The 27,710-nt window shown below is 40.9% G+C and overlaps 1 protein-coding gene across 1 annotated transcript; it reads right to left on the reverse strand.

Annotated features, from left to right (window-relative positions):
• Window positions 1–2,238: 2,238 nt before the first annotated feature.
• On the reverse strand, window positions 2,239–26,561 carry mturn (maturin, neural progenitor differentiation regulator homolog (Xenopus)). The gene is made up of 3 exons (XM_080203312.1): window positions 26,165–26,561; window positions 12,432–12,554; window positions 2,239–4,459 (listed from the first exon to the last, which is right to left on the reverse strand). The coding sequence occupies exons 1-3, from the start codon at window positions 26,324–26,326 to the stop codon at window positions 4,349–4,351; spliced, it is 396 nt and encodes a 131-aa protein (XP_080059438.1). The 5' UTR covers window positions 26,327–26,561; the 3' UTR covers window positions 2,239–4,348.
• Window positions 26,562–27,710: the final 1,149 nt, after the last annotated feature.

The following is a 27,710-nucleotide window of genomic DNA, read 5'->3' on the forward strand; positions in this document are numbered from 1 at the left end:
CAAGTCGACTAAATTGATCTCAACTATATAGGGATCCTTGTTTTAGAAGACATTTGCACCAACCAATCCCCTACCCAAGATTTCTACTGTACCTGTGAATGTTTTCTTCTAGTGCGAATGCAAGTTCAAATTCGATGATAGTGAAAATTTGTACTCAATTTAATACATTTGAAAATAAAAAGCAGAAATCAAAAGGTCATGAAGCTGTTTGGATTGTTGTGAAATATCTAACTAGTTCAGGAATGTCCCCTAAGGAAAACAACTACCCTGACTTCATCTCGCCTACATGACTTCAGATCCACACCAATGTGGCTGACTCTTAACTGATCTCTAAGGCAGCCAAGCAAGCCACTCATCAGATCATTAAGCAGGTCAATCACCATCTTCTCAGGGGAAACTAGAAATGGGTAATTGCCATTCCTTTGCTCTCAATGTGGCAATGCAAAGAAATTCAGTTACTTGCACGAGATAGTTGGTAACTCCTAAGTTAAGATTCAGTTGTAAACACAAAGTTGATGTTGATATCCAGCTATTTTTTATTGATACCATTTGGTACCCAAACTACGTCCTTCAACTTTGTACTCCATAAAGCTCCACAAAGATCTTATACTTCATGCTAAGTAGACCTTTCATGATGTTCTCTCTGTTCATACACTTTTCCAGCAACAGGTCTAGATTGGCTCCTTAGTCGGTCCCGAGTCTGCTTTCCCTCAATATAAACCTATTTACAGATGGGAGCGAATCTTAAAAAATATACAAATAAGCAGCAGTAGGCCATTCAGCTTCTCAAGCCTTCTCCATCATTCAGTAACTTCAAATCTGCATCCCACCTACATCTGACAACCTTAATACTCTCTTGCTTACCAAGCATCTATCCACTTCTGTCTTTAAAAATATTCAGACTCTACTTCCACAACCTTTCAGGAAGTTCCAAAGACTCATGGCCCTCGAGGAAAAAATGGCCTTACCTCAGTTTTAAATGGGCAACCCTCATCCTTAAACAGTGACCACCTCCCCCCACCCCGACACCCAGTGTTGGATTCTCAAAACATCCTCTCCACATCTACCCTATCAAGATCTCACATGAACTTATATGGTTTCAATCAAATTGCTTCTTACTGTTCTAACCTCCAGCTGATGCAAGACCTAGCCCAAACGTTTCCTTATAAGACAACTGCCCATTCCAAGTATTAATCTGCTAAGTCTTCTCTAAACTGCTTCCAACTCATTTACATCCTTCCTTAAATAAAGTAACTGATACTGTACACAATACTCCAAATGTGTTCTCATTAAGGCCCTGAGGCACAGCCTCACTTTTGTATTTCAGTTTCCCTCACAATAAATTGTAACATTGTTAGCTTTCCTAATTACTTGTTGCATCTGGATACTAGCCTTTTGTGATCCATGCAAATTCCTAACAGATCCTCAGTTAGTTATGACACAAAGGTAATCAAAGATAGCAGGTTGTCATTGGGATTAGAAGTTTGACCTTTTTGTTAAAAAGTCATCGCCCAGCAGCTTTTTGAGATGGAAAAGACAGTAAGAGGGAAGTATTTTAAACAAAGCACTGAAATAGAGCAGTCAATCATGGACTCAATAACATGCCAGTAGTTTCAGTTCAGAGAAAGTTGGGGGGGGGGGGGGGGGGGGAAAGAGAGAGAGCAGGTGCACACTGGGGTTTAAAATTAAAGTCATCAAAATTAAAAATTACTTCAAATGCTTCAGCCTTCACAGCAACAGATATGCACAACAGCTTCCAAGCAGAAGCACGAGGCATGATGAATTATTGATTCATTTCTTTTGTTATAAAATGTAGATATGAAAATGACGGGCTAGGAATGAATTAGGTAGATAACAGAATACATCGCAAATCAGGATTCCAGAATTATAGAAAGTCAGGCTAAGTTGGGTATGTAAAGTTGAAGTGCATTGTTATAGACATGGGTTCTCCTTTTGTGCTCACTGTACCTGGAGAGAAAGGAGATACTGCACACCACAGCTTGTCAGATGAGTTGGACAAAGTCCATTACTCTAATGAGCATGCACCTAGTTAAAATGTTTCCAAGATCGGTCTTTGTGTTGCCAATTCATTACGGCCAACAGATTTCTTCAGGTCACAAAATTAAAACAGATGCCCTGAACATAAATCTCTCATTAAATTTTGTCATTGTTTTACAGCTGTTCACTTCAGTTGACTCATTTGAATTAAAACGTTACATATTAAGGGTACGGAGATAGCAATGTTTGAATAATTTATTTCCAGCATGTTTAGTGTTGAGCATGTTAAATTACAGTATCCTTTTGTTCACCTATCCAAGTTACCTTTTGTAACTATTAAAAACAAATAAAACACATTCGCTTTACAAATTCAGTCTAAATGCACAAAAGTAATGCTTTAAAACCAATCCAAAAGGAGAGATAACCAATTTCTGTAGTGCTATTATCTTTTATTAACTCTAATAAAATTTCAAAAAGCGAGGCCAGTTTATATTAGAGAAATCTGTCTGTCCAATTTGTTTTTAAACCATTTTTAAATCCACACTGCTAGGTCAACAAAAGCATTGAGGTATCTATAAATGAAATGCTGAAGTTGTAACAGAGCATGACACATCAACTATAAAGTAACTTTTATAACTACTAAAATTAAAATAATATCTCCTGTATCAACCAGCCATGCACTTAAAGAGGCAATTCAGTGGCTGTTAACAGGATGCTTCTTCCCTCCTTCAGAATGATCAAAATCAAATGCTCAGCTGTCACGTAACATATTAAAACATTAGGTACTGCTCACACAAAGTACAGACCAAGCTTTTACTTTGATTATCTGTACAGTATATATACTGTAGAATAGAATATTTACATTTACACTCTCGTCCCTGGCCATAATTTACCCAAGTCAACAAAGGAACAGACTTGCCAACTGCAAGGTAAAGGAATGCTCCGATGCTGCTTCAACTCATTAGCTCATTAGAAGGGCATTTTAAAACACTTAAGGTTTTCTGCAACCTCAAATGTCCTAGGATTACGCAAGGCATTCTATTTTACAGTATACACACAGATATAATACAAAAGGTCCACAGGCCAGGTACAGTACAATTTACCACTTACAACATATTGAATAATCCACTCATTATTCAATGAGTGTTACATTTTTAAAAATTCTTTCATATGCACATTACTAACTCCCCCTCCCCCCAAACTTAAAAGCGAGTTTACAGCTCCTTCTAGTAACACACATTTAACAGAGAGCTAAAGTCTGTGCTTTTTTGATCTATAACTGGGAATGTTAGAGCTGGAAATGTTTGTCTAAGATGCATAGGAAGTAATCAGTAAAGTAGCCAACAGACTGTAGTGCATTAAAAGCCAAGCAATAATTAATGCAGTACAGTAAATAGTATCCGCAGTACATACAGCAGTAGCAGAAAACGGTATTTAATGCCCTCAAGCTTCTACACAACAGCATATTCTTTTGGTTTTACAATGTAACAAGTTGCAAGCAGATGTCAATTCTAATTCAGTGTTGCATTTTAATTAGTATATCCAAGGATATTTTTAAGTGAAGTAATCACTGTAAAACTACCTGATAGAACTTAAAAATAAAACCTATACTAAAAACAGTTACTCTGCAGACTCACAACAACTGGTTGCTTAGGAACAATTTCATTGTTGAGTGATTTTGGTTAAATACCCACAATTAATATTCTTTAAAAATATTTAATCAAGCCAGGTATTTGAAATTCAAATTATGCCAAAAGAAATGGAAGGCTATGTGGATAGGATGAAATGAAGTAACTGGAAAGGGGCTTAAGTAGGTATAAATATTGGCGTAAGCCAGCTGGGCCAAATGGCCTATTTCTATGCTCCAACATTCAAGCAATTTTATGTACCAAACTATGAGTAAATTTCCCAGTGAATAATCCCTGTAGCAACTTGGGAGCACTTTAGGAGTTCAATCATTCGGCATTGCTCAAAAGCCATATTAATTGAAACGTGAATGACAATAATCTTTTTTTTTTTAAACACCCCACTTTTCTTTAAATAAAAGGCACAACTAAAACAAAACTAACCTGAAATGAATGCAGCCATACATATCCAAACAATGGACTCCACACCACCCCCCGCAAAAAGTGTAGTACACATTGCCTGATACCAAAACTTTCACAACGCCTTACAGTTTGACAAAATGATGAACAGTTAAGTGACATATAGAACAAACTAGGTAATGTTTAGGAATGCACTTTGAAACTTGATACAAATGAGGGCGGTACAGTTATTGGGGAAAATGAATGTGGTCTTCCGTCAATAAAATAACTGAACTTCACACAAGCTGACATTTCTCTGCACGTGTTTACTGTTGACTGACACTCATATGCTGAGTGTCCGCTTCAGGCTCCTCCTCTTCAACATCGGCATTGTAATCTTCAAATGCATCATCATCTACATCAGGAAGACCCAGCAACTGTGAGGATAAAAAACTGAGTTAGATGACACGATCATCAAAAACAAATTTGCTACTTTGTTGATTTTAACAAAAATTAAGCCAACTCAAAACACAAACAATATAAAAAGCAGCGGAGTGTAACAGCCAAGTTATCAAAATGGACACTTAATAAAAGCATGCAATATAACCTAACATGTAGGCAATGGTACACAGTGGTTTCGTGTGTGCACAGGATGTGGTGTACTCACCTAAAGCAAGGATCTTATATGGGATCTGAAATTTCACAGACCAGCAGTCATTGACAAGGAAAAGCTGCAACTAGGCCCCTGCTCTCTGTGCAAGTCAGCTGTAACTGTAGCAATTCACATCACAACTACTGAACTTTCTGCACTGTCAGCACCACAAACAAAGCACCCTCACACTGTGTAGCTGAAACCAAATAAAAGGCAAACCAACCCTGGCGCTCAGTGGCCTACTCATTACTGTGACAACCAGCTGCACGTGCGCATATAATCTTTCCTCACAGCTTACTTTTTGTTTAAAATGTGCAGTAACTACTAAAATTGCATTGCCTTTATGCAATAATTGAAATTGCTGTATTTAACCCATCAGGCCAGAACACTCCTGAACCAGTTAATAAACCCGCAAATGCAGACTTCCATTTAATGTCAACAATAGGGCAAGATGGGCCTAATGACCTCCTTCTCTGCTGTAACATTTCTACGGTTTTTGGTTTTATGAGATGCAATGACGTGCCTCATCCCAGCACCAAGCGAACAGGGGAACTGTGATTTCTGGTTGCTCAACATTGCAAAAGAAGAGTTAAAATGTGTACTTGAAGAGAAAAATCAAGATTTTAATCAATAATTGAAAAGATTAGGTAAGTACATTCTTAAAAGTACATTTTGTTTTGACAAATTTTATCTTGGCACTTATCATTTTGTGCTTTAATGTAGGTTGCCTGAATAAGTGTTTAATTTTCTTTTGAATATCTTTTACTCATTTAGTTCTTGGATGGGGTGATTCATTCCAGCTGTATTGTGCAAAAGGTTTGGTAATCATTTTCTTTAATCTTGTGTCTCTACTTTATCCAGGTGGCTATCTCAGAAGCACATTCCAGTCACAGTTTGTGCCTCAGGTCGCACACTCTAATTAGGATGTACATATCAGGTTTTTGACTTTGTCTCTCTATTGTGGCATGCATTCATACTCCTTTTTTTAATTCCAAAGCACAATGTTCTTCAGGCACAATTAATTAACTAAATTAAACTGTCATTTGATTTATGCAGTACTGTTTCTTTTCTCCATTTCTTACCTGCATTGTAATATAGATAATGGGATGAAGAATAGAAATGCAGTCAATCTTTCCATACTACTTTTTCCACATGTTTTTATTTACTGAGATGGATATTGTCTTCTAACCCAACCCCATCAAAATTTGTCTGCTCCTATTCCTCAGAGTACAAGTAAATTTCCAGTTACTGCCTACCACCTGCGTATAATGAACATACAATTGACCCCAGCTGTAGTTATTTCACTTTCACAATTTTTGACAAATGGTACAAGAATGACTAAGAATGCTTTTGTGGGTTTCTTGTATGACTCAACACATTGACTTTCCACTTACGCAGAAGAAGTTTGTCAGTATTGCTCCACTGTGATGATACTGTGCTATTTTGATATATTTTATGTTTTAGATGGGGCAGGTTTAAGAGGCAGTGTTTTGTTACAAGAGTCAGTTTGTCTGGAAAGCAAATTATTCATTTTAGCCACACACGTGTTTATTTAGCAGAAGGCTTAATGACCTTTTATTTACTTATGATCTGGAATTTTAGGCCAGGTATGCAGAGTCATATGGGTTTTGATTAGGCTGATTGACAGGGACAGTGATGTGGTTAATGGGAGGACTAAGATTGGAGGCAAAATAAAGTGCAGTTACTGCTAGAGCTGGTAGAATAAAGCAGTGTCTATTGAGGCTTTATGAAAGCTCCAAGACCATTAACCTATGTCATAGCAAGTATTTCAGTGTTTGCTAACTAAATTTTAAAGATGTGAATAAGTCTAAAAGAGAAATATTGCTTGATTGGAATTAATAGTGATAGGTTAGCAGTTAAGAATTATATCTTGCCATGTTTAAACATTATTCAATTGTTAAAAGTTAAACTTATTCATTTGTTATACTTAAATGTGTTGTTAAAGTTGGTTTTGATAAAGGCTCTCTATATTGTCAGTAGCATTGCATCCGGAGTGAAACATCCCATCCTCTCATTAATGCCAAGAGAGAAAATTGTTGGGGTCTAGTCTGACTTCATAATATACCTCGACATTTCTGGTACCCTAACGTGACATATGGCTTTTTAAAAAAGTAAAATGTTCATGCTTGATTTGCATTCAATTCTTTATTTGGAATTGAATAGCAGAGTTAGAATTTCCTGAAATAGGCTCCTACGATTAGGAACACCTGCAGCTACCAATAATCTGTTTGTAATGACTGGAACAACTTTTATTGAGACAGCACCTTTTAATGTCTCCTGATGCTTCACACAGACGTTATAACATTTGATGCTGAGCCACAGGAGGTGGCATTAGGACAAATGGCCAAATGCTTGATCAAAGAGCTAGGTTTGAAAGAACATCCTGAGAGGGAGAGAGAAGAGGCACAGAGTCAGGTGAAATTATGCAGCTGGAAAAGGTGATCTTTAGTCGCAACACTGCAATGGGTAGTCAAATCCATACATCACTGACAACTTCTGGTCTGTTAACAGACTGCTTCGACCTCAAGCAATAGCCAGGTAGAGAAACGGAGTCAGTCGCTAGGGAATGGAGTTAAACACTGATTTAGTTCTTCGCAATATTTAATTAAAGAAAACGCTGCTTATCCAGTATTAGATGTCAGACAAGCAGTTTGATAATTCGAAAACAGCAGAGGAATTGAGAGAGGTGGGAAAGTAGTAGAGTTGGGTGGCAAAGCCTGAAGCAGCATTTTTTGGATAGTGTCACAAAGAGGCAGTATGTAAACTGGAACAGAGAGGAGGCCAAAAGTCACAACTTAGCTGATTGAAGAAAAGTCTTTCATAGGTGATTCCCTGGTGGCAATTATATAGACAAGAATGTACATTGGTGGAGAGGTGCTAGAGGAGCAGGGTATGGTTAACCGTATCAATTGCAACAGGTTGAGAAGAACAAGGCCGGGTGGCTTATCTCTGTTAGTTAAACAGGATATTTAATTTAACAAAATAATTCTACATGCAATGACAATATTTTGGAAAACGTCAAAATTCATTAAAGTTCTTTGAGTTCATCCTGAGTCAGTATGGTGATGGCACTATTGTAAGGGTCCCTCTCTGAATCAGATGTGACACTTTAACAAATGATTCTTCTCTCGATCCATTGAATTGGATATTCTGCACTTTTTTTTGAGTGATCTTATGGTATTTTGTGCGTAATAGCATCTCACGATTTGAAGACAAAACATCAAGCAGGACAGCGTGCTGATTGCCACTCTATGAAGATTTTAAATGCATATGTATGCAATGCATTTTTTGTGACGACTTAACTATTCTCATGATTTTCAATGACCCATTCCTCAAGATACATTTGTTTTTTGGGCATCTTCAGGGCAGATTCTTTCTTCTTCCATTCTTGTGCTAGTCTTTCACTAAGAGTGAATTCCTTCACTGCAGCACAAGCTATTTGTTAAGTTAGCAAATGCTATGACTTTTAGCTTGAAACTAGTTTTGGTTTTCGTAGGACCCATTTCGGTTAGTTGATCAACATGCACACTCTGCTCTATGTAGACTTGTCTTAAACTCCTGCTTATCATCTTGGGAACACAGCCCATACTACCTGCCTATGAGGCAAGTATAACCCCAAACATGCGTTTCTGAGCTGAAGTATGAACAAGCAATCAGCAGCTTAAAAATAAGGCAGGGGTTCAATTTATATGCTACTTGAACTGTTGAGAACTGTAATGGCTGTAAAAAGTACCACAAAAAGCATGCTACCAGTATTCTTCCTTTCAACAAGAATACTGCTTAAGACAATGAGCAGGCAGGAGAGGCTGAATAAACTAGGCTTGTACTCGTTAGAGTTTAGAAGAATGAGGGGAGATCTCATTGAGATGTATAAGATGATGAATGGGATGGATAGGATAGAGGTGGAGAGACTCTTCCCGCTCAAAAAAGACAGTAGGACTAGGGGGCACAGCCTCAAGATAAAGGGGGGGCGGTTTAGAACAGAGTTGAGGAGGAACTTCTTCACTCAAAGGGTGGTGAATCTCTGGAATTCTCTGCCCGTTGAAGTGGTGGAGGCTGCCTCGCTAAATATTTTTAAGACACGGGTTGATGGGTTTTTGATAAGAGAGGGGATTAAGGGTTATGGGGAGAGGGCGGGAAAGTGGAACTGAGCCACGACAGATCAGCCATGATCTTATTGAATGGCGGGGCAGGCTCGAAGGGCTAGATGGCCTACTCCTGCTCCTATTTCTTATGTTCAGAGAATGGGGAGGGAAGGCGAAATATTCCACTACCTTACAATTGAGGCAAAATAACTCCATTTGTAACATAGTGAAGGCTAGCACCCCCAAGCCCTCCAACTAAATTAGCAACTACTATATCCATGACAGCAAATATCAAAAGTGGGTCCAGAACCAAAGCCTTTCTCTTGTTGTTTCCTTGCAATTTAAAATTCTATTTACCTGACAGATTTTAAAATTCAAGAATGTTGTCTAAGTAATGGAGGAAGTGATCACAGGGAAGTCTGACAGGGAGGGATGGCTTGTATAGCTGCGAACCATGCACACACGCAAAACATTTTGTCAGCAGGAGAAAGTTAATGGAATTCAGTTGAAGGCACAAACCAGTTCAGCAAATTGGAAGAGGCCAGTAGTAAATGCAGACTGGTAGCAGTTCTGCTCAAAGAGGCACACCCAAAAAAAATCCTGGAGAAAGAAATGGACAGAGAAGGGCTGGAATTCCTAGGGTTAAAAAAGGATTGGACCATAAGAATTCGAAGAGTCCATGTGTCGGAGGCCATGAGAAGCATCTTAGAAATACTTAGATCAGTGGGTAAAGATAGGCATAGAGAAGTTTGTGGCACAGAAGCAAGCTGAAACCACGTTGAGAATTTTCCCATTCTGCCTGCCAAGGGAATTGCAGCAGATACAGGGTGGATCATGAGAAGGTCCGTGAATCTTAGACAGGATTTTCCAGTTTTGGAGTGAGCACAGCCAGAAGATCCCATGAGTCTGCAGCAACGGCCTGTGAATCCTATGGAGCAGCTACAGATAGTGAAAATATTTTAAAACAGACTGGAAATGGTCTCTGCAAAGCATAACATCAGTAAGTTTGAAAAATGGGATGTGTTTGGAAGTGGGTCCATTCTCATTGAGGACATTAAATCTTAAACAGGTACTGATCCTTGCACCATACTACAGCAGGACTGCCTTTGTCAGCAGTTCGACAAGGATGGAATGTAAAGAAAGACCATGAGAGCTGGTAACATAAGAAAGGAGGGGTAGCGAACCCAGATGACTTTCATTGCATAGAAAACTGCCAATCAAAAGATCAAGGAATTGCAAGATACCAGGAGACAAGTAAAGGACTAGGGAATTGAACAATGCCCATTTCAGATATCCACATTATAATTTTTAATTGTCAGGTTCGATGCAGAACAAATGAGCCTCAATAGTTCCTAGCATTGTATCACTGACACTTGACCTCCTCTTGGGAAATACAGAAGGGCAGGTGAGAGGTGTTAGGGATCACTTTGGGACCAGTGACCATAACTCCATTAGTTTTAAGATAGCTGTAGAGAATGATAGGTCTGGCCCAAAAGTTAAAATTCTAAATTGGGACAAGGCCAATTTTGATGGTATCAAGCAAGAACATTCAACAGTTAATTTGGGGAGTCTGTGGGAAGCTTTCAAGAATGTGTTAACCAGGGTTCAGGGTAAGCACATTCCTCACAGTGAACAGCAAAGCATGTTAGACGTAGGGAATCCAGGATGACTTGGAATATTGAGGCTCTGATCAAGAAAAAGGAGGAGGCACATGACATGCATAGGCAGTTGGGATTAAATGGATCCCATGAAGTGGATAGAGGGTGTAGGAGTAGAGTTAAGAGAAAAATTAGAAGAGCAAAAAGGGGACACAAAATTGTTTTGGCAGATAAGACAAAGAAGAATCCAAAAAGCTTCTCCAAATATATAAAGGCCAAAAGAATAACGAGGGAGAGAGTAGGACCTCTTAAGGATCAACAAGGTTAATTATGTGCGGATCCACAAGAGATGGGTGAGATTGTAAATGAATATTTCTCATCAGTATTCACTGTTGAGAAAAGCATAGACGTTAGGGAACTTGGGGAAATAAAGTGATGTCTTGAGGAGTGTACATATAATAGGGGAGGTAGTGTTGGAGGTCTTAAAATGCATCAAAGTAGATAAATCCTCAGGATTTGATGAAGTGTGTCCCAGGACACTATGGGAGGAAACTGCAGGTCCCGTAGCAGAGATATTTGAATCATCGATCGTCACAGGTGAGGCATCTGAAGATTGGAGGTTAGCAAATGTTGTGCTTTTGTTTAAGGAGGGCTGCAGGGAAAAACCTGGGAACTACAGGCCAGTGAGCCTCACATCTCTAGTGGGTAAGTTGTTAGAAGGCATTTTGAGAGACAGGATCTACAGGCATTTAGAGACGCAAGGACTGATTAGGGACGATCAGCATAGCTTTGAGTGTGGAAAATCATGTCTCAAATTTGATTGCATTTTCTGAAGGGGTAACCAAGAAGGTAAATTAGACAGTGTAGTTCAGGTTGTCCACATGGACTTTAGCAACGCCTTTGACACAGCACTACGTGGTAGGTTGTTGCATAAGGTTAAATCTCACAGGATCCAGGGTGAGATAATCAAATGGATACAAAATTGGCTAGATGACAGAAGCCAGAGGGTGCTCGTAGAGGGTTCTTTTTCAAACTGGAGGCCTGTGACCAGTGGTGTGCCTCAGGGATCGGTACTGGGTGCACTGTTATTTGTTATTTAGATGACAGATTTTGATGAGAATTTAGAAGGCATGGTTAGTGAGTTTGCAGATGACACCAAGATTGGTGGCATAGTGAAGAAGGTTACCTAGGATTGCAATGGGATCTTGATCAATTGAGCCAGTGGGTTGATGAATGGCAGATGGAGTTTAGATAAAAGCAAGGTGATGCATTTAGGTTGTTCGAACCAGGACAGGACTTAACTCAGTTAATGGTAGGGCACTGGGGAGAGTTATAGAACAAAGAGATCTAGGAGTACAGGTTTATAGTTCCTTGAAAGTAAAGTCAAAGGTGGACATAGTGGTGAAGGCGGCATTCAGCATGCTAGGTTTCAATGGTCAGAACATTGACTACAGGAGTTGGGAAGTCTTGCTGAAGTTGTTCAAGCAATTGTTAAGACCACACTTGGAATACTGTGTACGGTTCTGGTCACCCTATTTTAGAAAGGATATTATTAAACTAGAAAGAGTGCAGAAAAGATTTACTAGGATGCTACCAGGACTTGATGATTTCAGTTATAAGGAGAGGCTGGATAAACTAGGACTTTTTTTTTCCTCTGGAGTGTAGGAGGCTTAGGGGTGATCTTGTAGAAGTTGCACTTTCAGATTTCTGGCATCTGCCGTGTTTTGCTCTTCTTGGAACAAATTAATTTCACATGTGCCTTCTTAGAGCGCACACTATCTGGATGGGATTCAAAGCCAAGTACTACAGCTGAAAGGCTGCTGGGTAAACATCATCAGTTCATCATTTCAGTAAGGAACAATTGATAACAGCAAGGAAGGGAATGGAAGAGATATCTGGCCTTAATATAATCAGTCCTTTTAAACAACAGAGTACTGAGCTGAAAAAACTAGATCTATTTCTGCAGTCTGTATATAGCAAATTTAAAACATGAACTATGAAATAATGTTTGGTTCAAGTAATTAATTCCACCTTCTTTTCTTTCGGCACTTACAGGTTTGAATGATTTAAAGACCTTTTCCAGTACTTCAGAGAGAGTCTTCTTTCCACAAGATAAGATGTATTCTTGTACCAACTGTAGGAATGGTAGACAGTCTTCACTTTCACTCCACACATGCTGAGAAGATGGAAATAAGAGGGAAAAGCAGGCATTAAGTGAACGGTTCAATCATTTAACATGACAATGCCTAATCACATTAAAAACACGAGATACAGGGATATCTAGCACAATGACTGAGCAAGATTACAATATCACGAATAATTTCAACAAATCAGATCAAATTAACAATTGAGACAGATTAACAATTGATATGCGGCAATGTGAATTTGTTGTATATCGGTTATGTAGTAGTTCATATACCATTTGTAAATACCTCATTCAGAGGTCAGTGCACTGCTTGTACATTTTGGGCTCCAGATCACGAATGAAATGCTGGCTTTCCTATTGCTCTTTAAAAAATGTATAAATTTGTGACAAAACTGCAATTGAGTGTAACTGACAAGTTTTGTTTTAAATAACTGCAGAACTCTGGTTGCATAAGTCACAATGGTCAGAATACAGGGCAGAAACTTTTGAACTATGGAAAAGGCAAGGTATTATTTTATTACTAAAATGCAGGTTTGTCATTTAAGGCCAAGATGAAATTGCTCTACATTCAATTAGTCTTAGGTAGATAATGAGAGATCAAGCTTTAAAAAGTGATCTTACTATTAATTAATAGCTTTGCCCATTTGGGACCTTACTCTAGTAGGGTACCTTGTTTTTCTGGGGGAGTTTCTTCTCTCTCTACTTCTCCTCCTCCATCTCCCTTCTTACACAAGGGATTTTTAAAAAAAAAGTCCTCTTCATCTGAAAGACTAGGGTTTAAAAATAGTAAGCTGATTTTGACTATCATTTTTCAGATGAAGAGGACTCCTTACTTAAGATGGGAGGCAGAGGTTAAAAAAACATAAGTCTTTCAAAGCATGGTGTTGTGAACCATGTTGGCCTCTAGTTGGGACAAGGTCTCCTCGAATTTGTCCATGTGATGTAACGTTGACATCAGATGTTGAGGCGGGCTAACAGTCGGTCCAACCTCAGGGCCTGTCAGACCTTCCCCAATTAAAGTTCTTGCTTGTTTTATATCCTTGTGATTTTGCACGTGATCTGATATGCAAATATACTATACCATTCAGGTGCATTGACCCTGATCTGAATATGTAACAAAATGAATGAACTGATAGTACAAATGGAAATAAGTATATGCTATGATTGCAACCATGTGTCTATAATGGCTAAGTGACCACAAATGGGACCTGAATATTCTGTCGGTGAAATGTCAAATAACGTAGAAAGAAAGGCAAAGGTGGTAAGGTTGATGACAGATAAGATTAGTACAGTTGTGAGAAAGCATCTTGGTTTGGAGGATCAAAATGTAGAATCAGTTTGGGGTGGAGCTAAGGAATAGCAAAGAAGTAACTGGTGGGGGTGGTTTTAAGATCCCTTGAAATTGCTACACTGTAGGACAGCATCAATCATGAAATAATGAAGGTTGGCAAAAATAGTACCACAATATTTGTGGGAGATTTTAATCTTTACCTAGATTGGACGAATCAAATTGGAAAAGGTAGCCTGGAAGATGAGTTCATGGTGTATTTAGAATAATTTCTTAGAACAGTACATTCTGGGAGCAACCAGGGAACAGGCTATTTTTGACCTGGTAATGTGTATTGAAGCAGAATTCATTAATGACCTTATAGTAAAGGATCCTCTAGGCAAAAATAATCATAACATGATAACATTCGGTTTGCAAGTGAGAAATCTGGATCTGAAACTGGCATCTGTAACTTAAATAATGGCAATTACATGAGTATGAAGACAGAATTGACTAATCTCAACTGGGAAAATAGGTTAAAAGACAAGATGGTACAAAAAGCAATGGCAGACATTTAAAGAGGTATTTCATAACTCCCAACAAATGTATAATGCAATGAAAAAGCCTACAAGACGATGTGCAGTCCATGGCTAACAAAGGAAGTTAAGGATGACATCAAATTGAAATAAAAGATACACAATACCACAAAGGTTAATAGTAGGCCAGAAGATTGGGCACATTTAGAAACCAGCAAACGATGACCAAAAGAAAAACGAAGAATGAGGCACTGGAGTGAGAGAAAAGTAGCAAAAAACACTATAAAGACAATAAAAGCTTCTACAAGTATAAAAAAAAGGAAAAGAGTCACTAAAGTGAGAATTAGTTCCTTGCAGCAAACTTTGCTAACCCAGGGGCTACAATATACTCCCCAAAGCTTCCATATCCAACTCTGGAAGCCAATATTCAAACTACGGTTTCTGCAACGATCTGTTCCTGCAATCACAGGCTGGTTATAAGCTCACTAGCAAGTTAAGGAGAAACACGATCAGTGTTTCTTGTTTCATGACTCTTGACCTTTGGCTGCACTCTCTCTCTAACCCTTGTGCTTCTGCCCCCAAAGGAGCACAACAATCAAGGTGGAAGAGCAGATGGGCAAATAGTCTCTTTTTGCACTGTAGGGTTCAATGGGTTAACTCTGCTGCTTGACACCTTTTAATGGTCATTGTTATTAATATATTTGTTAAAACTTGCTCATTAACCTCAAGTGAGAAACAAAACCCATGCAAAAAGGGTGGACAAGCCTGCCTCAGTGGGCAAGAATAAGAAATTAATAATTGTAAACAAGGAAATGGCAGAGACCTGGAATAAGTATTTTGTATCTTAGAAGGTGGCACAAAGAGCATCTCAAGAACAGCAGAAAAACAGAAAGCAAGAGGAACTTCTGTGAGGAACTTAAAAACATTCACAATCACCACAGAAAGAGTATGAGGAAAACTAATTAGGCAAAAAGATGACAAGTCCTGTGGACTTGACAACCTGCATCGTAGGGTCTTAAAGAAAGTTTTTAAAAAAATCATTTATTGACTAAACCAGCATATATTATCCATCCCCAATTGCCCTCAAGATGGTGGACAATTAAGGATGGCCCAGCCATTAATATACACATTCAGTGAAATAATTAATTATAAACAATTCCTGGCTGCAGAGATAGATTATTGGCTGTAATTTTCCAAAATTCCTTGGATTACTGGAAGGTCTGAGTGGATTGGAAAGCTGTAAACGTAACTCCTCTATTCAAGAAAGGAGGGAGGCAGAAAGCAGAAACTATTAGCCAGTTAGTCTAACATCTGTCAATGGCAAAATGCTAGACTCCATTACTGAAGTAGGAGCAGAATATTTAATTGGATGAAGGGGATACCAGTGGAGATAGCGTATTTGATTTCCAAAAGTCATTCAATAAAATGCCACACAAAAGATTGTTGCACAAGAGATCATATTTTGGGGGTGATCGATTAGCATACATTGGCTAATGAACAGGAAATAGAATCAGGCTAAATGGGTCATTTTCATTTCAGGTTGGCAAACTGTAACTAATGGAGTGCCACAAGGATCAATGCTGAACGTCAACTATATACAATCCATATTAGTGACTCAGACGAAGGGACCAACTAGACTGGAGTCAAATTTGGTGTTGATACAAAGACAGGAAAGCAAGTGGAGGAGAATACAAGGAGTAGAAAAAGGAAATGGATAGGTTAAGTGAGTGAATAAAGATTTAGTTGATGGGACCTAAAGTGTAAGGCTGTTCACTGACAGGAAGAATAGGAATGCACAATATTGTTTAAATTGAGAAAGACTGCAGAATTCTGCAGCACCAAGGGATCTGGGGGCCTTGTACATGAAATCGACATGCAAGTACAGCAAATAATTAGGCAGACAAATGGAATGATGATCTTTACTGTAAGGTGAATAGAGAATAAAAATAATGAAGTCTTGCTACAACTGTACAGGGTATTAGCGAGACCACACGGAGTATTGTGTACAGTTTTAGTCATTAGTTAAGAAAAGATACAGATCGTAGTGTTTGTCTTATGGGAAAGGTTAGTTAGTTACTCATTAGAATTACTCTTTAGAAGAATGGGAGGCGATTTTATTGAAACATACAAGGCTCGGAGGACGTGTCAGATTAGATACTGAGAAGATATTTCCTCTCGTGGATAAATCCAGAACTAAACGTACAATTTCAAAGCAATAGTACTCCTGTTTTAAACACCGAGGAGGAATTTCTTTCTCAGTGTTACTCTTTGAAAATTCTCTTCCTCAAAGAGCAATGGAGGCTGGGTCATTGAATACATTCATGGCTGAATTAGGCAGATTTTTGACTGACCAAGGAGATAAGTGGAGTTACGGTCAGAATCAGGTCAGTAATGATCTTATTGAATGGCAGAACAGGCTTGATAGAACAAATGGCCTATTTTCACTCCTATTTCATATGATGTCATGAACTAAAAGATCCTATAGTCTCTGCTATTAGACAATTGCAATTTCTAAATGCATTGTAGAAAGAAAAGACTGAATAAGAAACATGCCCAAGCTTGATTGTGGTCTACTGCTTGGCATTTTGTGCACATACATCTTTGTGGTTGGAGCAAACAAAACTAGAAAACAGATTCTGTTTTCACAGGAAGAGTCATTTCCAAGAGTTTAAAAGTAAGCTTATTGAAACTTTTAGAGGCCAAGATGACTTAAATGCAAGGATTATTTTACAGTATTTCCAATGTGCAAATAATTCTATGACCTTTTCTGAAAACCTACAGATAACTTCTTTGGTTTTAAAGTTACCCACCAGATCTATACATAGACTGTTACTTCAGTTAAATAAAACTCCCAAATGTGCATACATTTCTCCCCTTCCTCCACCCATCACTTGAAACAATTGTTATGGTTGTGTAGGGCTCCAACTGTGCTTACAATCATCCAGAAACTCCTTAAAGTATTCTTCATGAATCCAGAAAATAAATGAGCTGTTCAACTGCAGAAGAGTCATTACTGGGCCTGTTCTTATCCTCACCCAAATATAGGTTTCTACTGAGGATCATGAAATCATAATCGTGAATTCTCTATTCCTAACCAGACCTACTGTATCCCCTGATCACTGCCCGAGCCAAAATGCCTGGGACATAACACGTAGTTGATATGGTTTATTACTCACTATATATGCTTTATCCAAATGAGATCAGGACATTCATTTGCAGGCTTCAGTATGAATCTTGGCAAACACTTTTTAAAAAAATATCTGAATATGGAGCCACGGGTACAAAATTCTACTTTGATTGGGATGCCAATCAGGCAGAAGCTAATCCAGTCATGCCACTGTGCATGCTGCCCAACTTTCCTTTCCACCGACTTCCCTGATCCGATCATCTGTCCTACATTTGTTTTTTAAAAAAGTGTTATTTTGGGTCAGAGAAAGGGAATGAGGTAAGTGCTGCTGGAAGACGACCAAAACTTCAATGAGAGCTCTGTATTTACTTACAAAAAGCAATACAAATGTTCTATGTGGCTCCTTGCAACATTGCATTCATGGTGACTCAGCAAAACCGTGTTGGCAATGGCAGGATTACATAATCAGTCAAGAAAAAAAATTCTAAAACTGAGCCAGAAAATATGACACCAGGATTTTTTGAGATTCAATTAATGCAGAGGTTGGTTAAACAGTGAAATTATACTAGAAAACCAACTAACTTAAGCAGCAACTTACATTTTTAAGAGTGCTCATTGCATGATTTATAGGTTGATGGAGTGTGACTGAACACACAAATATCTAAGATTTTGGGAAGTTAGTCTCAAATGGCCTCAACTCAACCCTTATTCTCACCCACACTGTACTCTCGTGCAATCATGTAACCTTTGGCAACGTCATCTGCAGATATAAGGTCAGCTTCCTCATGTAAGATGCCATCTAAATTTACCCTCCTGTGACCTCTGTTGTCAGATCGCTTGCCCAACATCCAGTTGTGAACGAGCTATAATTTCTTTCAGTTAAACATCAGTGAAGCTGAAGCTACCAATTTAGACCTCCAGTACAAACTCTATATCTTTAGTATGATTCCACCTTCCTCCCAACCAATGGTTCAGATTGAAGCGAACAATAAAACAATTGCTGAGTTAAAGACCCCATACTCAAGCCTGAAAGTCCAACATTTATCCTTCACATACTAACAAGGCTAATAATAAAAGCAGTGCTGAATCTAGATACAGGAATTTGTGAACTTGTGTGAACAGGCCAGATTGAAATACTAGATGATTAGTTTGGGTATAAGTAAAATGATTCCATAATGATCACTAATGTCACAGCACCACCAAAGCGAGATTAATTGGTCACTCAATGATGCAACAAGCTGTGGAAATTTGGTCCACTGTGCATATGCCAACTCTTTTGTAGTACAACCTAATTAATCCCACTTCCCTGATCTTCCCCTTGTCCTGTAACTTTTTAAGGTATTTCTCAGTTATCAAATGAATTTGCTTCTATCACTCAAAGGAACTGTATTGCAGATTTCAAAAATTCAATTTAAAAATGTTTTCTCACATCACCTTTGGTTAATTTGCCAATCAACTTAAATATTTGTTCTCTGGTCAGCAACTCTGTTGTCACAGTAAACCAGAGAAACTGTCTACAATCAAAATAGTCAAATTTGAAAGTTTTGAAATTTGAATAGTCAAATTTCATAACTTCCTCTGCTTTAAAGAGAACAACACCAACTTCTCCAGTCCATGTAGCCGAAGTTCCCTATCCCTGGTACCGAACAAATGAAGCTCATCCTCACTCTTGCTAAGGCCTCAATTACGTGCTCCTTTATCAATGGATTTCATTTGATCCTATTTGGTTTCATGTCCAGTTACAAAACAAGATAACAAGTTGGAGATTGACACCTTGTGTTTACCAGCACCAAAGAGAAAGTTTTCCAATTTAGCAACATAGGTTCAGTAACACTGGCAAAGGAACACACATCTTAGCTTATTAGTAAATTCTTGAATTTGACAGCTTTGGGGATCCAAGGTTATAGATTTCCTTAAAATAAGTAAGTACCACAGCTGAATAAATATAAATTAACAAATCTTCTGTGGTATGATTCACAAAGTGTTGCAGGTTTAATATCAAGATGGGTGTTATTTCACATTGTATTAGCTGAGAGACTGAATTACTAGCATGGTTGTAACACTGGTACATGAATCACCTGGTGTGCAGGTACAGCTAGTCATTAGGAAAGCTATCACAGGGGAATGAAATATTGAAGTAGGAAATCACACTGATGAGACCAACAATGTGTGTACTGGGTAGCTGTTGGTCTCCTTATTTAAAAGGAAGCAGTGCAAAAAATTTGACTCAATCCTGTGCTGAAGTGGTTGTCGTAAGAAACGGTTAGACTGGTTGCACCTGTATGCGCTGACGTTTAGAAGAATGAGAGGTGATCTTATTGAAACATAAGATACTTGGGGGGGGGGGGGGGATGACAGGGTGGATACTGAAAGGATATTTCCCCTTGTGGGAGAGATTAGAACTAGAAAACATTTTTTAAAAAAGGATCTCCCATTTAAAACAAAGATCAGGAGATCTTTTCTCTTCAGAGTCATCAATTTGTGAAAACAGAGCAATGTTGGTAGGGTTGGATAAATTCCTGACTCACAAGGGAGTTAAAGCATGAAGTAGTATACAGCAAAGCAGAGGCCACAATTAGATCAGCATAATCTTATTAAATAGCAGAGCAGGCTGAAGGGACAGAATGACCTACTCCTTTTCCTAATTATTGTACATATGCTTACTTATGAACACTGACTTCCCACTGCGTGGTTAGGCAAGATGTTACATATAATTATGTGGTATGAAACAACTGTAAACTGCTGAAGTGCCCTTCAGTCATTGTAAAAACAGAACAGATAACTAGAGCAAGTGAGAATGTTTGTACTACAACTAGGTTCTTTAAAATGCTACTAATCCCACTTGGTGAAAGAGTGTTGATCTCCAACCATGTTCAATATAGCTTTGTCATGTCAGCTATCTTCCGTCAGTTTAAATAAGAACATAAGAAATAGGAGGAGTAGGCCATCTAGCCCCTCGAGCCTGCCCCGCCATTCAATAAGATCATGGCTGATCTGTTGTGTCTCAGTTCCACATTCCCGCCCTCTCCCCATAACCCTTAATCCCCTTGCCTATCAAAAACCTATCAACCCGCGTCTTAAAATATATTTAGCGAGGCAGCCTCCACCACTTCAACGGGCAGAGAATTCCAGAGATTCACCACCCTTTGAGTGAAGAAGTTCCTCCTCAACTCTGTTCTAAACCACCCCCCCCCCCCCTTATCTTGAGGCTGTGCCCTCTAGTCCTACTGTCCTTTCTGAGCGGGAAGAGTCTCTCCACCTCTATCCTATCCATCCCATTCATCATCTTGTACGTCTCAAATGAGATCTCCCCTCATTCTTCTAAACTCTAACGAGTACAAGCCTAGTTTATTCAGCCTCTCCTCATAGTTCAACCCCCTCAACTCCGGTATCAGCCTAGTAAACCTCCTCTGCACTCCCTCCAAAGCCAAAATATCCTTGCGTAAGTGTGGCGACCAAAACTGCACACAGTACTCCAGCTGCGGCCTCACCAGTGCCCTATACAGCTGCAGCAAGACCTCCCTACTTTTATATTCAATCCCCCTCGCTATGAAGGCCAGCATCCCATTTGCCTTCCTGACCACCTGCTGCACCTGCAGGCTGGGTTTTTGCGACTCATGCACAAGGACCCCGAGGTCCCTCTGCACCGTCGCATGCTGCAGTTTCTCGCCATGTAAGTAATAGTCCTTCCTACCATTATTCCTACCAAAGTGGACAACTTCACATTTGCCAACATTAAATTACATTTGCCACTTCCTGACCCATTCTTCCAGCCTATCTAGATCCTTCTGCAGACTCTCCACACCCTCCACGCAATTTGTCATTCCACCAATCTTGGTGTCATCAGCAAATTTCGACACCATACACTCGGTTCCCTCCTCCAGATCATCTATATAAATGGTAAATAGCTGAGGCCACACCAACCCCTGGGGCACTCCACTAGTCACCAACCGCCAATCCGAATAGCACCCATTGACCCCCACTCTCTGCCTCCTATTTGACAGCCAATCCCCTATCCACGCTAACACCCTACCCCCAACTCCATGCCCCCTCACCTTCTGTAATAAATGCCTCATTTAGGACGTCAACAGGTAGCAATGATTCCGCTAAATGGCCAGAACTAATTATTCTTCTCCCTTCATCACAGAGAACTAGTGGGAGTCCTAATTTGATCAGAATTTAATGCTTTACAAGGACAGAACTGAACAAAATGAAAAATCTAGTATCTTACTGTGCTACCTTCTGTGGACTCATCTATGCAAATGTTCCAACTGTTCTAACAAAGAAACAAACCGGCCATTTGTATAAACATAAAATATCCCACAGTGTTTTACGGAAAGTGTATGGAAAACAATCACCAAACCAGGAAAGGAAGATTAGAAGTAGTTGCGGATTTTAAAGAGTGCAGAGAAGTTTAGGGAGGGGATTCTGGAAAGTAGGACTAAGACAACTGAAATATCTATCATCGATTATTGGAAGTGAGAAGAAAGAACAGAAAGTTGAGGGAGTTTAAGAGATGGAAGGAGAATAGACATGATGGGGAAATGCCTCAGAGCAATGTAAAGATGATTTTAAACTTGAGGCACTGAGGAACAGGGAGCCAACGTAGGTCAGTGAGCACTGGGGCAAACAGGACATAGTTTACAAAAGTTGTATGAAGGGAGGCCAATGAAAGCATAAGCGTAGTCAAGTCTGAAAATGAAAAGACAGAAGTGCAGAGGCAGCAGAGACTAGCAATGAATACAAGTGGTCTTGAAGATGGAGAAGATTTGGAGTTGAAGTTAAGCTCAGACAGTGCAGCTTATTCTATAAATTCAACAGGAAAATGCCAACACCCCTCCTCCCAGAAAGCTAAGGTTCAAACATAGGCTTCTGAAATCCTCTACTTCTGAACAAAGAGGGACACAATAGAAGGAAGCAAAAATATGCAAGTATAATTTCACTAGGGAATTGAGCAGATAAGTAGTCTGCAGTGAATTTGAGCCAGTTAGCCACCGGTTACATGTTTCATGGTCTGATCTAGGGTTCTGTTAAACATTGATAGTGCGAGTAGAACTTTACTTCAAAATCGTCATCTAAATCCAGAATTTTTTTGAAAAAAACTATAGCAAGACTGAAGAAACACACTTGTTTGTAAACAAGAACTCAATCAGCCATGTTACCCGAATACATTTTGGGTGATATAATGGTTAGCATTGTTGCCTCATAGTGCCAGGGATCTGGGTTTGATTCCCAGCTTGGGTCACTGTCTGTTTGGAGTTTGCACATTCTCCCTGTGTCTGTGTGGGTTTCCTCCAGTTTTCTCCTACACTCCAAAGATGTGCAGGTTAGGTAGACTGGCCATGTTAAATCGTCCCTTAGCGTCCGAGGGACTAGCTAGGGTAAGTGCATGGGGGTTATGGGAATAGGGCCTGGGTGGGATTGTGGTTGGTGCATACTCTAAGGGCCGAATGGCCTCCTTTTACACTATGATTCTATGAAATCTATAAAATCAATTTTGTGATATTGATGGATTTACTGCAAGGAAAATGTCCTCCTGTTAAGAAAATCATTAATGTCTATATCCATATCTTCAGTTACAAAGGATTTAGTTGGGTAGTGTTAAAACAAAGAGTGGTTACTTCAAAAAGGTACGTTTTAGTTCATTTGTTTTCAATATACTTATTGCATGCTCTCTAAAGTGGCATAATTAATTTGTTGCCTTGTAAGATGAAGATAAAAAAATTAACCACGTGAGTAATGAAAATCTCAGATCCTAAGACAATGCAAAACGTCATCATAAACTAGGCAGAAATTAGAATGGTAGGTTAGCAGGATTCTTTTTTGTGTATAGAATTGTTTGAATGTGGAATGGCCTATTACTGAAAATGAAGGAAAACAATCTACAATTACAGTTTTTTAAAAGGGCAAATATTTGAAATTATATGTTTGAAACAGAACAAAAATGGAACCAAGTACGTAGTTATTATTCCCCCAGAGAGCGAACTCTGGCATTTTGTGCCAAATGGTTTCAGTACATAGTACAAAATTTTATAAATCTTAGCTGCAGAGCAAACAGTGACTCAATATAAGTAACTAGCATGATGGCAAGTAACCAAAATGAAACAATACTATTACAGTATTCAATATAGATTAATGATTCTGTAGCCAATTCTCAAAATATGAACAAATGACAATCAAGTCTAATATTTTAAAACATTGCTTAAGCCCTCTTGTGGACTGTTAAGATTTTTGCAATTCTATTTATACACCATTTCTTCCCCTAAACCCTTAATGTCTCCTCCATTCTAACATGGAACAATACTTCAGATGTCTAATGTGCAGTGATGCTTTATGCAACTGTGGTGGATACCAAAACTCAAGTCCAACATCCACACTCAAATTCACTTTTCAAGGGAGATAGGGAACTGCTCCCTAATCTAGAAGGTGCACTCACCCACCATCTTTACTGTCCTCTTCATTGTTCTACCAAAATTTACACTGAGGATATTGTTACTAAATACAGCTCAGCTCCTTTCTGGGCCATTCAGGACAGGGAGAAGTGGCAGAATTGTTCACACACACTTATTTTTGTTAAGAGCAGAAACTTGTTGTTTTACATGTCAGCTGTAGTCTTCAAAGTCAAAATTATATTCTCCCCTCCTCTGAAAAACACAGTTTTCCTACAGAAATGTTAGCAGTGACAAACAGCCATAAATAATGAATGCCTACTTGTGATCAGTATGCTTGTGCAGGCAATGCACTGAATGAGGCAAGTCATCTAATCTATCATAGTGACAGGGACTTGACAATTAAATAATTTGTATGTGGGTAACAATTGGACCACTGCATGATATAGTGTAGGATTCACACAGCTTTCCATAGGAAAAAAGACCAGTTCTTTCAACAATTTTTCCCTTAAATGTGTGGCAAGAAAGGGGAGGGAGCATACGACAAGAATTGGACATGAGAAACTTGTAATATAAAAATAGTTGACATTGCAATTTGTTAAAAAAAAGGTTATGCCAAATACGCAACTCTCCAAACAGGGTTTGGCAGTTAATCTGAACAACCCTGTTTCTACATGCTGTAAGGGCAAAGGGAGGGAGGGACGTCAGCTGCAGCATGTAACCGCGCCTTGTACTACGAATGTAGAATCAGACACACCCTCCCCTCCTCCTCAAGACATAAACCTCCCACATGCAATTCAATAAACAGCTGCCTGCATTCACCGATAAGGAATGTCAGAAGTGTTTTATTGACAGCAAAAATGCAGGGAGGTTTGACACTTGAGTCTTTTGTTTGGCAGCATTGCTGAGGAGTGAGGGTAATGAGCCAAACCATCAAACCTCCCCCATCATGTAGCAAGATCTGGGAGTAAACACTCGAGGAGAGGGACTCCCCAATTTAGGGGGGTGGCGGGCAGGAGAGATGGGTGGAAGGGGGGGTGGCGGGCAGGAGAGATGGGTGGAAGGGGGGGTGGCGGGCAGGAGAGATGGGTGGAAGGGGGGGTGGCAGGCAGGAGAGATGGGTGGAAGGGGGGGTGGCGGGCAGGAGAGATGGGTGGAAGGGGGGTGGCGGGCAGGAGAGATGGGTGGAAGGGGGGGTGGCGGGCAGGAGAGATGGGTGGAAGGGGGGGCGGCGGGCAGGAGAGATGGGTGGAAGGGGGGGTGGCGGGCAGGAGAGATGGGTGGAAGGGGGGGTGGCGGGCAGGAGAGATGGGTGGCGAGGAGGAAGAGAGAGATGGGTGGGGGGGAAGAGAGAGAGAGATGGGTGGGGGGGGGAAGAGAGAGAGAGATGGGTGGGGGGGGGAAGAGAGAGAGAGATGGGTGGGGGGGGTGGCGGGCAGGAGAGATGGGTGGAAGGGGGGGCGGCGGGCAGGAGAGATGGGTGGAAGGGGGGGGTGGCGGGCAGGAGAGATGGGTGGAAGGGGGGGTGGCGGGCAGGAGAGATGGGGGGGGGGAAGAGAGGGGGAGAGTGGGTAAAGAGAGGGTGGAAGAGAGAGAGAGATGGGTGGGGGGGGGAAGAGAGGAGGAGGGGTGGGGGGGGAAGAGAGAGAGAGATGGGGTGGGGGGGGGAAGAGAGAGAGAGATGGGTGGGGGGGGGAAGAGAGAGAGAGAGATGGGTGGGGGGGGGGAAGAGAGAGAGAGATGGGTGGGGGGGGGGAAGAGAGAGAGAGATGGGGTGGGGGGGGGAAGAGAGAGAGAGATGGGTGGGGGGGGGAAGAGAGAGAGAGATGGAGAGAGAGAGAGAATGGTGAGAGAGAGAGATGGGTGGGGGGGGAGAAGAGAGAGAGAGATGGGTGGGGGGGGGGAGAAGAGAGAGAGAGATGGGTGGGGGGGGGAGAAGAGAGAGAGAGATGGGTGGGGGGGGGGAGAAGAGAGAGAGAGATGGGTGGGGGGGGGGAGAGAGAGAGAGAGAGGGTGGGGGGGGGGGAGAAGAGAGAGAGAGATGGGTGGGGGGGGGGAAGAGAGAGAGAGGTGGGGGGGGGGGAGAAAGAGAGAGAGATGTGTGGGGGGGGGGAGAAGAGAGAGAGATGGGTGGGGGGGGGAAAGAGAGAGAGAGATGGGTGGGGGGGGGAGAGAGAGAGAGATGGGGGGAGGAGGGGGGGGGAAAGAGAGAGAGAGATGGGTGGGGGAGGGAAAAGAGAGAGAGAGATGGGTGGGGGGGGCCCCAGCAGTCCGGCTGAGCTGATCAATCATTCCCTCCCGCCCCACCGCTCCTCACTCACGAAATTGTCCCTGAAGTCGCTGTCCGGGCACAGGACGTAGAAGGAGACGCCGGGGTCCGCGTAGAAATCCAGGCGGCTCTCGGCCTCCTCGGTAGCAATGAGCTCGAACGGGGTGTTGTAGCACCACTTATCCGCGATGTCGACGAACTGCTGGAATTCCATGGCCGCCGCCGCCTCCTCTCCGGGGTGCGGCTGTGCTCCGCTCCGGTCCGTTACCTCAGGCGCGATCTGTACCGCCACCGCATCGGCCTAGAGGACAGCGCTGCCCATGGCGCGCGCCGCTCTTTGTTTTGTCTCGGCGCGGAGGGGGACAGGGAGGGGGGGGTGGTCGCTGCTCCCCTTGCCGCGGACTGTGTGCAGCTCCCTGACTGTAACCCGCCGCCACGCACTCCGGCTCGCGCGGTCCTCCCGCGCGCCCTCGCTACCCAATCCGAACGGTGGCGGCGACGCTCCGTGGGCGGAGCCCCGCGGGTACACGCTACACGTGCTTCTCCACCCTTCCTCTAACACTCTCCAGTACCCCTGTCTCCCGGTACCTTTGACATTCCAAGGTATTGTATTTGTCCATACAGTTTAACTTATATTGTACAGTTTCAGTCATAGAATTCAGCATTATAGTATTTTGCTGACTGTTGTTCTGCAGTAACTATATTACCAATTCAGCATCTTTAAAGTGCATTCCTCCCCATACCCTAGCTACATTTTTTTGTTACTTTTTTTAATACAATAACTTCATTGCAGTGTAAGCCTACTTGTAACGATAACAAACTTACTATGATTTTTTTAAACTAGTAATCCGCTAGAATTTAAATCTCATCACCTTCCATATATTGATCTTTCTCTACACTCTACCTTTGACTAACACTACATTCTGCACCCTCCTTTCCTTCTCTATGAACAGTATGCTTTGTCTGTGTAGCAGGCAAGAAACAGTACTTTTCACTGTATACCACTATATGTGACAATAATAAATCCAAACATGTGCAGTACATACAAAATCTGATCTGTATATGACTCCAGTTCCACATCAACTAGGGTACCAACCTGCTACTTAACTGTCCACACTATTCAATATATTCCCACTTCTCACACACGAGCTGCTAGATCAGCTGCTTATTCAAAGCTTCAAAAAGTACAGCATGATTAGAACACCTCAGCATGATTTTACTAAAGGGAAATCTTGTTTAACAAATGTAACAGTTGTTTTGAGGCTGTAACTAATAGGAAAGATAAGGGGAACCAATAGATGCAATATACCAAATTTGGATTTCCAAAAGGCATTTGAGGGCAGCATGATGGCATAGTGGTCAGCACTGCTGTCTCCCTGTACCAGCCTCGGGTCACCATGTATGGAGTTTGCATATTCTCCCCATGTCTGTGTGAGTTTCTGCCAGGTGCTCTGGTTTCCTTCCACACTCTAAAGATGTACAGGTTAGGTTAATTGGCCATACTAAATTGCCCCTTAGTGTCAGGAAGACTACCAGGATAAAATACATGGGGTGATGGTGATAGGGTGGGATTGTTGTCTTGCAGGCTCAATGGGCCG

Source organism: Carcharhinus amblyrhynchos, chromosome 2 (genome assembly GCF_965287045.1).
Source record: "Carcharhinus amblyrhynchos chromosome 2, sCarAmb.v2.hapA, whole genome shotgun sequence".
NCBI classification, from domain to species: domain Eukaryota; kingdom Metazoa; phylum Chordata; class Chondrichthyes; order Carcharhiniformes; family Carcharhinidae; genus Carcharhinus; species Carcharhinus amblyrhynchos.

Bases quoted from the DNA above. Each gene is read 5' to 3' on its own strand.
- mturn (XM_080203312.1), bottom strand. From the start codon at position 26,326: ATGGAATTCCAGCAGTTCGTCGACATCGCGGATAAGTGGTGCTACAAC. The intron at 12,555-26,164 runs GTGAGTGAGGAG...CCATCTTCTCAG, and splicing joins GCGACTTCAGGGACAATTTC to CATGTGTGGAGTGAAAGTGA. The intron at 4,460-12,431 runs GTAAGTGCCGAA...TTATCCTCACAG, and splicing joins TCTTTAAATCATTCAAACCT to TTGCTGGGTCTTCCTGATGT.